Genomic DNA, 15,350 nt, shown 5'->3' on the forward strand with positions numbered 1-15,350 from the left:
TGGCTAGGCTAAATGCCCACCCCTGGATATCAACATTTTTGCACCGAAATAAACTTACCTTCCAATTCCATTTTTTCATGAACCTTTTGAAGTACCCTTGTATGAATCATTTATCTATTCTCCAATTTTTTTGATACTAGCTTTTGACCTCTAAATTTGTTTCTTGCTTACAGATATTCTTGCTACTTGGGCTTCAACCCTGATATCATCACTTTAGGGGATCGCTCCACACTGTCCTCTGGCCACGGTAGATATGTCAGTACCTTTACATTCACTGCGATTCAATAACATGCGGAGGGAAGAAAACGTTGACCTCCAAAGTGGGGGTATGAGCTTCTCTAGGCCAATGACAGAGACCAGGGCAGAAGAGCAAATTCCTCATTCTCATGCACAGTTGCCTATAACCTCAAATTCAGCCTCAGACCCCGGCGGAACAACCACACAACTGATGGCATCCCCAGCCTTTGACCCCATATCTGCATCTATGATGGGAGCGGCAAACGCTGAAGTAGAGTCTCCACCACCCATACCAGCGTCAGACTCTGGGACACTGTCCCCATTGCTAATGCCAGCCTCAGATTCTGGAATATTGTCCCCACTGCTAATGCCAGCCTCGGACCCTGGGACACTGTCCCCATTGCTAATGCCAGCCTCAGATTCTGGAACATTGTCCCCATTGCTGTCCACTTCAGAGTATGGGTTAATGTCCCCAGGAATGATGACAATGCCTGACTTTGGAACAATGTCCACAGCACTACTGGCAGCAACAGATTCTGCAGAGGAATCACCATTGGCAATGCCGGCTGCATCCTCTGGAGTGATGTCTACACCTGCAATGAGCACTTCATCCTCTGAGGCCATGTCTGCACCATTAATGCTGGCCCCAGATCCTGGAGAGCTATCCCCACTCCTCCTTCCAGATATAAACCCTGGAGAGATGTCCATACAGCCAATGCCAGCTTCAGGCTCTGAAGCAATGTCCCCATTGCAAATTACAGATGAAGACACTGAGGCAATGTCCAAAGTGCTGATGACTGCCCTTGTCTCTGGAGAGATCTCTTCACTGCTCATGTCAGGAACAGACAGTGAAGCGATATCCTCCCTGATAATGTCGGCCCTAGCTTCTGGAGAAACATCATCTCAGCCAGTGAGCAACCACGACGCTGGGGGACTGTCTACCCAGCTCATGTCAGGCCCAGACTCTGCAATACTGTCCTCACTGCTAATGTCAGCTCCGGACTCTGGAGCAATGTCCTCACCACTGCTGTCAGTTGCAGAGGGTGAAGAAATGTCTATGTTACCAAAGTCAGCCTCAGATGCTGAAGCAGTGTCCCCGCTGTTGATGATGGCCCTAGCCTCTGGAATGATACCTAGCCAAATGATGCCAGTCCCGGGCTCTGGACTGATGTCTCCACAGTTAACACAGCAACCAGACACTGAAATTGTGTCTCCTCTACCAATGAGTGCAACAGCATCCGGGGTGATGGCCACACCACCAATGAGAGCATCCGACTCTGCAGCAATGTCTGCACCACTGGTGAGAGCCCCAGCATCCGGAAATATGTCCACATCACCAAAGACTGTCCTAACTTCTGGAAGCATGTCCACCCCACCGATGACAGTCACAAGCTCTGTGGCCATGGCCATGGAACAAGTGCCAACCACAGCCTCTGGAGTGATGTCCACACAGCTACCAATGGCCCAAACTTCTGGAGCAATTCCCACAAGCTTTATGAAGGCCACAGCCAAAGGAGCAAAGTCTACACAGAGGATGAGAGCTCCAACCTCTGGGATGATGTCCGCACCACTAAGGAGAGCCTCAGCTTCTGGAGTGATGTCTGGGCAGCCAGGAACAGCCACAGCCTCTGAAACAATGTCCATGCCACAACTGACAGCCCCAGCTTCTGGATCAATCTCCACACTGCAAATGGTAGGTCCTGTTTCTGGATCAATGTGCATGTCACAAATGAGGACCACAGTCTCAGGCTTGACATCTACACCACAAATGAAAGCCATGGCATCTGGGGCAATATCCACCCCGCTAATGACAGCCAAGGCTTCAGGATCATCATCCACACTGCTAATGAGAGCTCCGGCCTCTGGAGCATTATCCAAGCCACTGATGACACCCAAAGCGTCTGGAGCAATGTTCATGCAGCAACTGTCAACAGCGGCTTCTGGAGCAATGTCCACATCGCTACTTGGAGCTCTATCCCCACCCCAAACGACAGACACAGCCTCTGGAGGGATGCCAACACTGCTAATGGGAGCCACTTCCTCAGAAGTGATGTCCACATCACAGATGACAGGCATAGCCTTGGGGGCAATGTCCATGCCAGAAATGAAAGCTCCAAGCCCTGGAGCAATGACCACATCACTAAAGAGGGCCCCAGCCTCTGGAAAGATGTCAAGTCAGCCAGTAGGCACCCAAGACTCTGGAGGGATGTCCACATCACTTGTGAGACCCATGAGCTCTGGAGGGATGCCCATGAGAGCCCCAGCTTCTGTTGTGATGTCCACATCAACAGGGAGAGCCCCGTCCTCTGGAGCAATGTCCACAGTGCTAATGAGAGCCTCAGACTCTGGAGAGTTGTCTGCACTGCTCACGAGAACTTCAACATCGGGAGAGATGTCCCTGCCACCAATGAGGCCCTCAGTGTCCAGAGACATAGCTACACCTCTGAGATCCCCACCTTATGGAGCAACATCTGCTCCACAAATGATGACGTCCCTGCCACAAATGAAGGCTCCAGTCTCTGGAGCAATGTCTGCACAGCTAATGAGATCCACAGCCTCTGGAACTCTGTCTTTGCCTCACACGACCTCCATGGCCTCTGGAGGGATAACTGCACCACCCACGAGAACCCCAGCCTCCAGAGGGCTGTCCACACCAAAACTGCTACCCATAGCTTCGGAAGACACATGCGTGCTCCCAATGGCCACACCGCTAAGGAGCCCCTCAGTTTCTGAAGCTGTGTCCATGGAATTAACAAGAGCTTCAGCCTCTGGAAGGATGTCCACTCCACAGATGACAGCCATGGTCTCTGGGGGAATGTCCCAGCCATTAATGAGGGCCACAGCCTCTGGAACAGCATCCATGCCTTTGATGTCAGCCACAGCTTCTGGAGAGATGTCTGTGTCGCTGATGAAAACCATGGCCTCTGGAGCAACATCCACACCGCAGACCAGAGCCCCAAGCTCTAGATCTTTGTCTTTGCCACAAACAACATACATAGCTTCTGGGGGAATGGCCACACCACCAATGACAGCCTTAGATTCTGGAGAAATGTCCACACCTCTTTTGAGAGCCTCAGCTTCTGGATCCATGTCCACACCACTACTGAGAACCATTGCTCCTGTAGGGATACCCACGCTGCTCTCGAGGGCCCCAACCTCTGGAGCAATGACAACACCTCAAACAGCCTTAGGAATGACGTCCACCTCCAAAACCAAAGCCGCAGACTCTGGAGAGGTCTTTACCCCTCACGTCAATGTCACAGCCTCTGGATCAGAGCCCATGCCACACATGACCGCCACAGCCCCTGAAGCAACAAATGCGCAACCCAAGGAAGTACCATCCTTTGGAATGTTGACTCCAGCACTCTGCTACCTCTTAGAAGAGCAGGAAGCAGCCCGAGGTTCATGCTCCGAGGAGGAAGAGATGGAGGTTGATGAGGAGAAGCAAATGAAGGGATTTCTGGATGATTCGGAGAAAATGGCGTTTCTGGTGTCTCTTCATCTGGGGGCAGCAGAGAGATGGTCCATCTTGCAGATGGAGGTAGGAAACCCCCTCTCAGATGAGACCCAAACTTTCCTGAGCAGGTCCCAGGGTCTATATGACTCCCTATCTGAGATAGACATCCTCAGTGCTGTCCTCTGCCATCCCAAGCAGGGCCAGAAGTCAGTCAGGCAGTATGCCACTGACTTCCTGCTGCTGGCCCGCCACTTATCTTGGTCTGATGCCATTCTGCGGACCAGGTTTCTGGAAGGCCTCTCGGAAGCTGTTACCACCAAAATGGGTCGGATCTTCCTGAAGGTGGCCGGCAGCCTAAAGGAGCTGATAGACAGGTCTCTGTACACTGAGTGCCAGCTGGCTGAAGAGAAGGATTCCCCGGGCAACTTGAGCCAGGTTCTGCCGACAGCCTGTAAGCGAAATAACGAGGAGGCCATGGGGAATGAACTGAACTCTCAGCAGCAGACTGAAGAGGTAATGAAGGGAAAATACACACAAGGGTTTGGGGCAGAAAAATGAAGAGGTAACGATGGGGAAGATTATCCTGCTCTTTTGGGTAGACTAAGGGAGAGGTCTCTGTGTGTTGTGTGTGTGTGTATGTGTGTGTATGTGTCGTGGGGGGAGGCATTGAACTCCTAGACCATAAATCCCAACCTGGACTTTCATCAGCAAGTGTGCCTATGCAGCTATTTTGGGTGTATTAACCACTTTCAGGAGCAATATCCTACCTAAGTTATTGAGGACCTGAGATGGTTAAAGTGTTATCTTCTGATTATGAGGGAACTGACTGGGCTCAGTCCCAACACTATTAATCCAAAGCCCAATTCTAAGGGAGGGATTTCCTTCTGGTGGCTAGGTCATGCCTACAACCACATTTGTTGTGAACTGAGGTCACTAGGGAATTTGGTTAGCCTAGTCTTTGGTCAGACTTTATATGAGTAAGGTCAATTAGCCAAGTTCCTTGATCTGCTAAGTACTGAACTTATCCAGGCAGGGCACCCCTTGTCATAGGATGTGTGACTCTTATCTTTGATGTTTTTGTCTCACTCCCAGCACCAGCATGTTTCCAAACGCTGTTACTACCTGAAAGAGCATGGTGACCCTCAAGAGGGTCTTCATGACCACCTTCGCCAGAGCACAGGCCATCAGAAGGCCCCCACTAACAAGTAATGCTCCCCGGACTCTTCGATGATATCTGACTTGGCTGCTAACCTGAGGACTGTTTCCTGGACCCATTACATTCAACTGCATCCTAAGCCTTGTTGCCTTCATCCACGAGCCCCAACTCCAGGCACATCCCACCCTGTCTCCCACTTGGTCAACTTGACCTTCTTTTTCACCCACATGCCTGTGACCTGCCTGGACAGTCAGAGTGTGGACTATAAGAGCATATGGTATGTGAGGTTCTGAGCGCTCATCACCATCAAGGCCATTCCTAGTTCTTGGTCCAGGGAGAAGTCCAGGCAGGAGAAATCATGTCCTACCTCAAAAACACTTTAGAGTATCTTGCCATGTGTCATCAGGCAAACTTGAGGGGGCCCTGGCCCCATTTCACCTGGAAGGACAGCCTATAAGGTGAATGATGTCCAATCCTATACCACCCTTTTAACCCAGGGGATTTGCCCTTACGTCCCACCTTGTAGCACCTAAAATGGGTCTCTGGGGCCCTTGCCCAATTTATTGTCTCCATCCCAAACCACTTGTTTTGACCCATAATAATAATAACACTAGTGATAGTAGTGGCTAACAGTTATTGATAATGTACCATGTGACAGGTGCTGAACTTGTGAAAGCCACCATCTCACTACATTCTACCAGTAATGCAACTTGTTCTTGTATTGTCAGCTTCTGACTTCTTGATCTACTGTTTATGGCCGTTGTCCTTCATTGTGGAATCTTTAGAGCTAATCTCTGGGTAAGCCCCTCAGTTGCTAATTGCCTTCTCTTTGGCTGTTGTGCTTCATGGCCAGAACTCTTGACACAGGTCCTGATCTCTAATCAGGTATACTTAGTTAGAAGACAATATGAGCAGTGTTTGCCTTTGGGTGGTGGGGATATGGATTTTTTTTTTTAAATTTTCTTCTTTCTACTTCTCTGTACTTTAAAGATTCTCTAAACTAAGCATGTATTACATTTGTAATCATAAAAGTAAATAAAGTTCATTTAGGCAAAAAGAATTTGACTGTGGCTATAGGATTTGATTTGTTGAATACTTCAATCAATGAATATTCATTATCCAACATCTGTTGGCCGCTGTTTGGAGGATGGTTAAGACCCCCTACTCACAAGAAAATTCCATTCTGATGCAGGGAGAAGTAAGAGAATAAGAAATACACTTATGTAAGATAGATTGAAATTGTGCTGAAGGGTATAAACACATGAAATCGGGATAATGGGGAATTTAATACAAATGGGACCAATTTATTCAATAATAATTTATCAATATACTTAGGTTACTCAAAGATCTTCTATAAACTGTAACAGTGACATGATTAGAAGTCTGTTTTAGAAAGTTAGCATGGCAACAGTTTGGAGGCAGAGTGGGGAAGGAGTCAAGAAAGCCATTGAGCCCCTTTTACATAGTCCAGGTGACTGGCTAGAGGAGTTGATTCTAGGGTGGTGGCAGTAGGGGAGGGAAAGAGAGGAACAGAGCCAAGACTCTCTCTGGAGATTCAAGTCCACTACTCCATGACCATGGAAGTTGAATTTGATTCCAGGAAGAAGAAAATGATTCCCAGAAGAATCAAAGATTGGCACACAAATTGTAAGCCCCATGATACTATACATAAGAATCTGGCTCTGTGGACTGTGTGCAGCTGCCTCAATCACCAGTGCTATTGCCTTAAGAACAAGAGTGTGCAATAAGTTGGGAAACATAAGTTCCAGGCCGAGCAATGGCTGGTCTCATTGGACCCTGCTTTTTCCCCTCTTCTCTGGGCTCGTTGGCTCACACCTCACCCAATCTAGGCCCAAGTGGAGTTTGAAGGTCCACGTTCAGTGAGAATTGTCTTCAGCTTGGAAAAGCACCAACAAGTTTTCTCTCTACTAGAATAAGAAGCTGATGATATAGAAGTCACAACTGATGCCTGAAAACGTATATAGGAAGGAGAATGTCTTAAAACTGAAACTGATTGGCTGGCGCCATGGCTCACTTGGCTAATCCTCCACCTGCGGTGCTGGCACCCCGGGTTCTAGTCCCGGTTGGGGTGCCGGGTACTAGTCCCAATTGCTCCTCTTCCAGTCCAGCTCTCTGTTGTGGCCCGGGAGGGCATTGGAGGATGGCCCAAGTCCTTGGGTCCTGCACCCACATGGGAGACTGGGAGGAAGCACCTGGCTCCTGGCTTCGGATCAGCACAGTGCCAGCCGTGGGGAGTGAACCAACGGAAGGAAGACCTTTCTCTCTGTCTCTCATTGTCTATAACTCTCTCTCTGTCTCTCTCTTTCTCACTGTCTAACTGCCTGGCCAAAAAAAAAAAAGAAACATTGATTTTCTTGTAGCCATGATAATGGAGAACAGTAGTAATTTTTTCCTCCCCAGCTATTCTTCCTTTTGATTTTGCCTTTCTTCTCCTTTGAGCTAATATCACTAGAGATAAATGGAACAAATGAAATGCAATCATGTCCTGCCAGAGCTCAGTCCCTGTTTTATCTGCCCAAAAGGTTATATTTAGAAATGTTTCAAGAGCCACTCAGCATCTACATGGAGCTGGGCTATCATGTACCCAAGTACTTGAGACAATGTCATCTGCTGGAAAATGGTGTTTCATGTTTCTCCAGGACTCAGTGGTCCACGGGTGAAAATCATGTTTGATAGCAGGAAAAACTTAGATGTCATCAACCCCCATCCTCACTTATGTGGTATGGTACTTATGGCCATTGATTTGGGGAAAACCCCAGCAATGTCACAGGTTCTGAAACAGTCCTCTTCTGCTCTTCTTTGACTCCTAGCCTGCCTTGTGGGGTCACAGGCCCACATAGCCACTCAAGGGCAGCCACTCCACCCTGCTTGCTGGTGGGTACTTCTGGCTGTGGGAACAGAGGCCTCTGCTGGGGAGGATGTGGATTCCAGGGCATTCATAATTTTACATTCATAGGGGCTCTAAATGGTGATACCCTCTCTTCTGACCACGTTGGGTCCACACCAATGGGTCCATCCAAAAGGGAAGAAATGTCTATAGCAATTCTGTATCAGCCTTTGTCACCTAGACACTGAAAACATTACCTCTACCCTGCATCTCAAGGAGGCCCCTATGAGAAAAAAAATCTTGTTTATTCTGGAAGAATTTCTCTGCCCTGGATCAGACTTTCAGACTTGGTCCCTATGTGTGGAGAGCAAAGGAACTCAGGTTGACTATACAGGCCTGTCCTACTCCCATTCCTGTATTCTTCTACCTGATCTCTATCCTTGTCCCCATGCCAAAGATGCTGTAAACCCATAGATCTCTTAAAAAAACATGTAGTCCATGTTAAGAGACACTGAGAACCTCTTCTACATACCCTGTCCTTAGGGCACAGCTGGAGAGCAAATGCCATCAGGTCCTGCTCCTCCATTCTTCTGCAGTCCTTTTACTTGGCCTCTATCTCTGCTCTACAAAGACTAGCAGTGTACAAAACCTCTTAAAGACTGCCATCCCCATACAAGTACAGGCTTGTGCTGCCACTGAATGATCAATATCACAGAGAATTTCAAGATATTTCCGAGTCTCACTTTTGGTTCATTCAGGATCCCACTACACTGGACTAGTCTGGGCAGATCAAATGAAAGAGATCTCTTAGAGAGTTGTGAGACAGGAGAAGCAAACTATAAAACCCTTGTGAGCCAAGGGAAGATTTGCAGAATAGAAAGTGTAGGAAGTTAAAATGATCAATGGAGGAATAAACTTGACTTTGAGCACTTCTACCCATATGGGCGCCAGTTAGAGTCCCGGCTGCTCCACTTCCAATCCAGCTCTCTGCTATGGCCTGGGAAAGCAGTACAAGATGGCCAAAATGTTGGGCCCCTGCACCTTCATGGGAGACCAGGAAGAAGCCAAGCTCCTGGCTCCTGGTATCTGATCGGCACAGCTCCAGCCATTGCGACCATCTGGGGAGTGAACCAGCGGATGGAAGACCTCTCTTTCTCTGCCTCTGCCTCTCTGTAACTCTGCCTTTCAGACAAATAAATAAATCTAAAAAAGTATAATTATTGGGGGCTTCTTTAAAGCTAATTAAGTTTCTAAAAAAAAGTGAAATTAACTTTGAAATTCAATGACTTTGAACAGCCCTTGTCTCCACTGTTAAGGAATAGTTTTTTGTGTGTATGCAAATTGTTGAACTCTTTACTTAGTATAGAGTTGGTCTTCTGTGTATAAATTTAATTGAAAATGGATCTTAGTGGAGAATGGGAGTGTGCGTGGGAGGGCAGGTATGGTGGGAAGAATCACTATATTCCTAAAGTTGTAGTTATGAAATGTGTGAACTTTATATTCCTTAAATAAAAGGTTTCTTTGGGAAAAAAGAGTTATTTTCTTCCTCCCTAGGGCCAAAAACCAAGCAATACATTTCCTCTGGTTAAGGTGTTCCCCCTCTCCTCTCCTTTACCAAGAGGAAACAACAATTACTACTTGAAAGGGAAAATCAGCACCAAGATAGATATGCACAAACAAACATTTAAAAATTATCCGTATTTTCCATTAGTTTCCCCCATATATTTGCCTTCCCATAATTTTACTGCTGCCAGAAGCCCAAACTGGTTTTCCTTAGCTTGTTACATCTTTACAAACGATCACCCTTTGTTAAAATGGTATGTAAGTCCCTGGCTCTAACTGCTTTTTTTATCTTCACTTATTTTCTGTGAAGGCCTCTGTGCCTGTAAAAATGGAACTATTAACATTAGTTAAAATTTGTGTGCCTTATCTCCTGTTAATATGTCTTTTGTAAGTTTAAGTCACAGGCTTCAGGTACATAATATAAGAGAGCAGAGTAACATTATTTTTGCCTCTGCACTGGAAACTTGAGCTTGGCCTTGAGGGGGCCTGGGAAGTGGGTGGGGGAGTGTAGGGCTAGTTGGGCCACATTCAGAATCCTTTCTCTTCAGAGCTCCTCTGTAAACTATGGAGGCAAGTTTAAAAATGAATCCCTGAAGCCTGACAGAAGGCCCAGTTTAATATGAACATCTATCAGACATTTATCACAGGTTCTGAATTAAAAGACTTCCCTTGATTATCTCATATAGCCTCCACAACAACCCCAAGAAGTAGGTGCATTCATGAATCCCATTTTTACACACTGGGATCTGAAGCACAGAGAGGTTAAGTAACTGGCCTCAGGCTCCACAGCTAAATATCAGCAGAGGTGGGATTTGTACACTTGCAATTTGGCCCCGGAACCCACACGTGAAACTTCTCTACTATATATTATATATGGCTTCATTTTTCATGACTAGATGACCCTTGTGAGGACTCACCCTCTTCCTCTGAACAAATTTGCCACTGTACACCAGCCAATATTTGAAGCTCATAAAGTAGGAGGCCCTGATTTTCCCCTCTTCCCTGACCTAGCTCCAGATGTCAATCCCCTTGGGTGTGTTTGGGGAAAGTCTTCAATGTTCAAGGAAAAGAATCAATAACTGAGGAATGCTATTGCACTCAGGAGGTTCTGCTCAGGGTCTTAGCTGTGGCCTCAGAGAAGAGCAGCCTGTGTTTTGAACACTGGCCCAAGATTCTCCACTGGACATCTTCCCTTTGAGAAGAAATGCACCCTGGGCCCAGGCATCTGTGGAAAGGTTCAGGGCTCTGAACGGAGAGGGGCCATTATGCCAAGAGCTGACTCTTCTTTCTCACTGCTTATGCTCTCCCCTTTTTCATTTCTCCCTCAGGAAAGGGGCAGGGTGCACCAGGAAAGAAGATGCTAAGTCATTTATTCATTTACTCTATTGCCCTGCCTTCCAACACCACTTCCCTCCCATAGACGATTAAACTACTTCTACCACTGGGGGAAGAGTACACACACTAAAAATGCACCACATACTTCTGGGCTCAACAGCTTCATGGAGGCAACCTAGAGTGGTGTCTCCTACTCTAAATTCAAAGACATCCTGGATAAATGTGGAAGAAAGACTCACAATTGAGCATGAAATGAAGAACAGGAAATCCCTAGATGTACCAAACTAAGCGGACCTTAATGGCAGACCAATAAGCTTCTGAGCCCTCTGACTCCACCAGGAAAGAGTCAGAAGGAAGCTGGGCTTAAGGGCAGTACTGGGGACCTCTAATTCTATACACACTGCTCTACTGCCACTCACTGTAATGTTCTCTCACTTTTGTAAATAATATGCAATGGCTCACAAATGTACATGTCTTCCCTGAGCAAGGACCATACTAATCTCTGTACAGTTACAATTTTACTATACGTGTGGCTGAAGTTCACACCAAATAAAGACAATTCACTGTTCATATAATAGGTGCTGTGCTTAGAGCTAGGCTCAATCTGAGGGATCTGCAAAGATTTAAGAAACAAGAGCCATCACCCTTTTACATTCTCTGTTGAGGATTTCACAGGTCTAGGTACTCATGCGTAAGTGGATTTTGAATGGACTGATCTGGAAACCCCTCTAATGCCTTTCTTCAAATTTTAGTATTTTTTGTAACAGTTTTATTTTTATTTTTTTGTGTCTGTATTTTTCCCCAGAAACCTTTTATTTAAGGTATACATGCTTCATGCATTTCATACATACAACTGTAGGAAGATATGATTCATCCCACAATACCTGCCCTCCTACCTGCACTCCCACCCTTCTTCTTCCTCTTTCTCCTAGTCCCATTCTTATTTTTTTTTTACTAAGATCTATTTTCAATTAACTTTATATACACATGGTTAACTTTATACTAAGTAAAGAGTTCAACAAATAGTTTGAAAAAAAAAAACCTGTTTCTCAACAGTTGAGACAAGGGCTGTTCAAAGTCGTTGCATCTCAAAGTGTCAATTTCATGTCTATAAATTTCCTTTTAGGTGCTCTATTGGTTACCATAACTCAGGGAGAACATAAAGTATTTGTCACTTTGGGACTGGCTTATTCCACTAAGTATGATGTTTTCCAGTTGCATCCATTTTGTTGCAAATGACAGGATTTCATTTTTTTAAACCACTGTGTAGTATTCTGTGGTGCACATATCCCATAATTTCTTTATCTAGTCTTCAGTTGACATTTAGGTTGATTCCATGTCTTAGCTATTGTGAATTGAGCTGCAATAAACATGGAGGTGCAGAAAACTCTTTTATTTACTGATTTCATTTCCCTTGGGTAAAGTCTCAGGAATGGGATGGCTGGATGATATGTAGGTCTATATTCAGATTTCTGAGGTATCTCCATACTGTCTTCCACAGTGCCTACACCAGTTTACATTCCCACCAACAGTGGATTAGGGTATTCTTTTCCTTATATCCTCGTCAGCATTTATTGTTTGTTAATTTCTGTATGAAAGCCATTCTTCTGCATGTGGAGGTCCAGTTTTGTCAGCACTATTTGTTGAAGAAGTAATAGTTTCATTGAGCTATAATTTATGTTATATAATTTACTCATTTAAAGTGTACAGTTCAGAGATTGGTGCTGTGGCACAGCATGTTAAAGCCGTGGCCTGTAGTGCTGGCATCCCACATGGGTGCCGGTTCAAGTCCCAGCTGCTCCTCTTCCAATCCAGTGCTCTGCTATGACCTGGAAAGCAGAAGATGGCCCAAATCATTGGGCCCCTGCAACCACATGGGAGACCCGGAAGAAGTTCCTGGCTCCTGGCTTCGGATCAGATCAGCTCTGGCTGTTGCAGTCATCTGGGGAGTGAACCAGTGGATGGAAGACCTCTCTCTCTCTCTCTGGCTCTACCTCGGTCTGTAACTCTGTCTTTCAAATAAATTGAATAAATGTTTAAAAAGTGTACAGTTCAATGTTTTTTAGTGCACAGAATTCACATAGTTGTGCAGTGCTCACCACAGTATCATTTTAGAACATTTTCTTCATTCCTACAATGTAACACCATGCTCATTAAGTAGTCAGTTCCCATTTGACCTTTCCACCTGAGCCCTGGAAACCATTAATCTACTTTCTGTAGCTACAGCTTTACTTACTCTAGTCATTTCGTAGAAATGATATCATATTTTACGTGGCCTTTTGTGACTGGCTTCTTTTTTTAAAAGATTTTTTATTTATTTATTTGAGAGTTAGAGTTACAGACAGTGAGAGGGAGAGACAGAGAGAAAGGTCTTCCGTCCATTACTTCACTTCCCAAATGGCTGCAATGGTCGGAGCTGCGCCCATCCGAAGCCAGGAGCCAGGAGCTTCTTCCTGGTCTCCCACATGGGTGCAGGAGCCCAAGCACTTGGGCCATCTTCTACTGCCTTCCCAGGCCATAGCAGAGCGCTAGATTGGAAGAGGAGCAGCTGGGACTAGAACCGGCAGCCATATGGGATGCTGGTGCTGCAGGCAGAGGATTAACCTACTGCGCCATGGTGCTGGCGCCCTATGACTGGCTTCTTTCACTTAGCATAATTTTTTCAAGGTTAATCTATGTTATGGCATATAGCATATTTTATTCTTCTTTCTAGTGGGTTAATATTATGTTGTATGTGTATGCTACATTTTGTTTATAGATTCAGTAGTTGATGGGCATTTTGGTTGTTTCCACCTTTTGGCTATGTATTATGAATATTGCTGCTATGAAGGTTCCTAAACAAGATTTCGTGTGAAAATATTTTTTCATTTCATTGGGTAAATACCTAGGAGTGTATTTGCTGGAGCATATGGTCACTCTGTGTTTCATCTTTTAAAGCATGTATTTATTGATTTGAAAGGGGAGGAGCGGGGTGGGGAGGGGAGAGAGAGTGAAAGAGAGAGAGAGAGAGAGAGAGAGAGAGAGAGAGATTTCCAATATGCTGGTTTATTCCTAAACGTCCCTAACAGCTGGGGCTGGGCCAGGCCAAATCCAGGAGCTGAAAACAGTCTTGGTTTCGCACATGAGTGACAGGACCTAAGTACTCGAGCCATTATCTGCTGCTTCCCAAGGTGCACATTAGCAAGAAGTTGGAATTGGGAGTTGAGCTTGACCTTTTACCCAGTATGGGTCGTGGACATCCCAAATGGTGTCTTAACTGCTGTGTCAAATACGCAGCCCTGTGTCTCACCTTCTGAGTAATTGCCAAACTCTTTTGTAAAAGGCTGCAACATTTTCAAACACCCATCAGCAGGGGGAGAAGGTTCCAAGTTCTCCACATCCTCGTGAAGATTCTTTTTTGTCAATGTTTAAATTCTAGCCATCCTAGGTGATGGGAGTGGCATCTCATTGTGGTCTTGTGCTGTGTTTCCCTGATGGATAATGATGCTGACCTTCTCTCTAATGTATTTTTACTACAAACTCTAGCATCCTGCAGCATAGTCCCATGAATATTGTTGGAAGGCTCCACTTTGGAGAACATCCTGGGGGAATTCACTATTCTCTTAATCTCCAGCCTACCAGCAACTATGCTATTGCCCCAAATCTTTTCAGGTTGGTATGGAGGGTGAGAAAGGCAGATTCTTGTGGCCCTCTCAGCCCCATAACTTCTACTTTGTGCAACAATGATGGCTTCAGAACAAAGGTGAGTGTGTCCTTGTGTTTTGGGGATTGTTGAAAGCCCAGAACCCTTAGTTAAAAAGAGGCTTCATAAGGAAATGTGACTTCTCTCTTACAGATGTGTCTTTGTTCCACCAGTTACAATAACCTAAGCAAAGAACTCATTGCTAGGGTTATAAGTCGATGGTCTAGGGCTTTTTTTTTTTACCTACTCAGTTGCTTCATAACTTGATCACCAAAAGTTAACTATTTGTATCCTGAGAGAGAGGGAGGAAGAGGAGGAAGGAGTGGAGAGAAGGGGAGAGGGCAAGAGAGAAGAATAAAGCACTATGAAAATTTGGGTTCTAATTCCAGCTGTGTTAGTGACAACCTGTGTGACTTTGGGGAACTCACTTGACCATTGTGGGCCTCAGTCACTTCATCTTTATCATTGTTAAATTCACATTAGGGAGCCAGACTAAGCGACAACTTTTGTTCTGTTTGAACGTGCTGTGGATGGAAGAAGGTGTCTGAGTTGTCCAGAGAGAGGACTGCAGGGGCAGAAGCACAGGCTGAACCATTGCTAGAGGGCAGCATTGTATCAGTAATTATTCTAATAATGCTGGCTAGGGTGTGGTCATCTCAGAATTCTTTACTTTACGAATGTAACTTCTTCCTCTCCAATAAGTGACATTCTTACAAAGGGAAAGTAATTTCTGAAAAATCTTAGAGAAGCCAGATTGTGAAGAGTGCTTCTGGCCCCCTGCAAATTTTATTACTTATCAACATTTATCAAAAAGAAAGATACTGCATTTGCATTTTTAATCAGACTTCTTTGCTTTTGGTCTTATTTGGATACAATTACTCCTATAGCCTTACCGCTTTGAAAATCCTACCAGCACTACCAGCGACATGTTCAGATTAATTGGAAACTTCTTCCAGAAGTTTTATTCACACATTCACACTTCTTTCAGAAGTTTGACAGAATTCATTTTTTTATCAGTGCATTTACTAATCTCAAGTTTTTCCTCCTTTGGCTTACATTTATTACAACTCCA

At 45.3% G+C, this 15,350-nt stretch overlaps 1 protein-coding gene and 1 non-coding gene across 2 annotated transcripts; one reads left to right on the plus strand and one right to left on the minus strand.

The window, feature by feature from the left end:
- Positions 1–253: 253 nt before the first annotated feature.
- On the plus strand, positions 254–5,437 carry RTL9 (retrotransposon Gag like 9). The gene is made up of 2 exons (XM_062184270.1): positions 254–4,207; positions 4,787–5,437. The coding sequence occupies exons 1-2, from the start codon at positions 254–256 to the stop codon at positions 4,901–4,903; spliced, it is 4,071 nt and encodes a 1,356-aa protein (XP_062040254.1). The 3' UTR covers positions 4,904–5,437.
- A 5,601-nt stretch (positions 5,438–11,038) lies between these two features.
- LOC133753879 (U6 spliceosomal RNA) lies at positions 11,039–11,142 on the minus strand. Its single transcript, XR_009865117.1, has one exon. It is a non-coding gene; the product is annotated as a U6 spliceosomal RNA (small nuclear RNA).
- Positions 11,143–15,350: the final 4,208 nt, after the last annotated feature.

Source organism: Lepus europaeus, chromosome X (genome assembly GCF_033115175.1).
Source record: "Lepus europaeus isolate LE1 chromosome X, mLepTim1.pri, whole genome shotgun sequence".
NCBI lineage: Eukaryota > Metazoa > Chordata > Mammalia > Lagomorpha > Leporidae > Lepus > Lepus europaeus.

What these genes read in the sequence shown, in the direction of transcription:
- RTL9 (XM_062184270.1), top strand. Translation starts at nt 254, where the DNA reads ATGTCAGTACCTTTACATTCACTGCGATTCAATAACATGCGGAGGGAA. An exon ending in CTCAGCAGCAGACTGAAGAG is followed by an intron (nt 4,208 to 4,786) that starts GTAATGAAGGGA and finishes TCTCACTCCCAG; the next exon opens with CACCAGCATGTTTCCAAACG.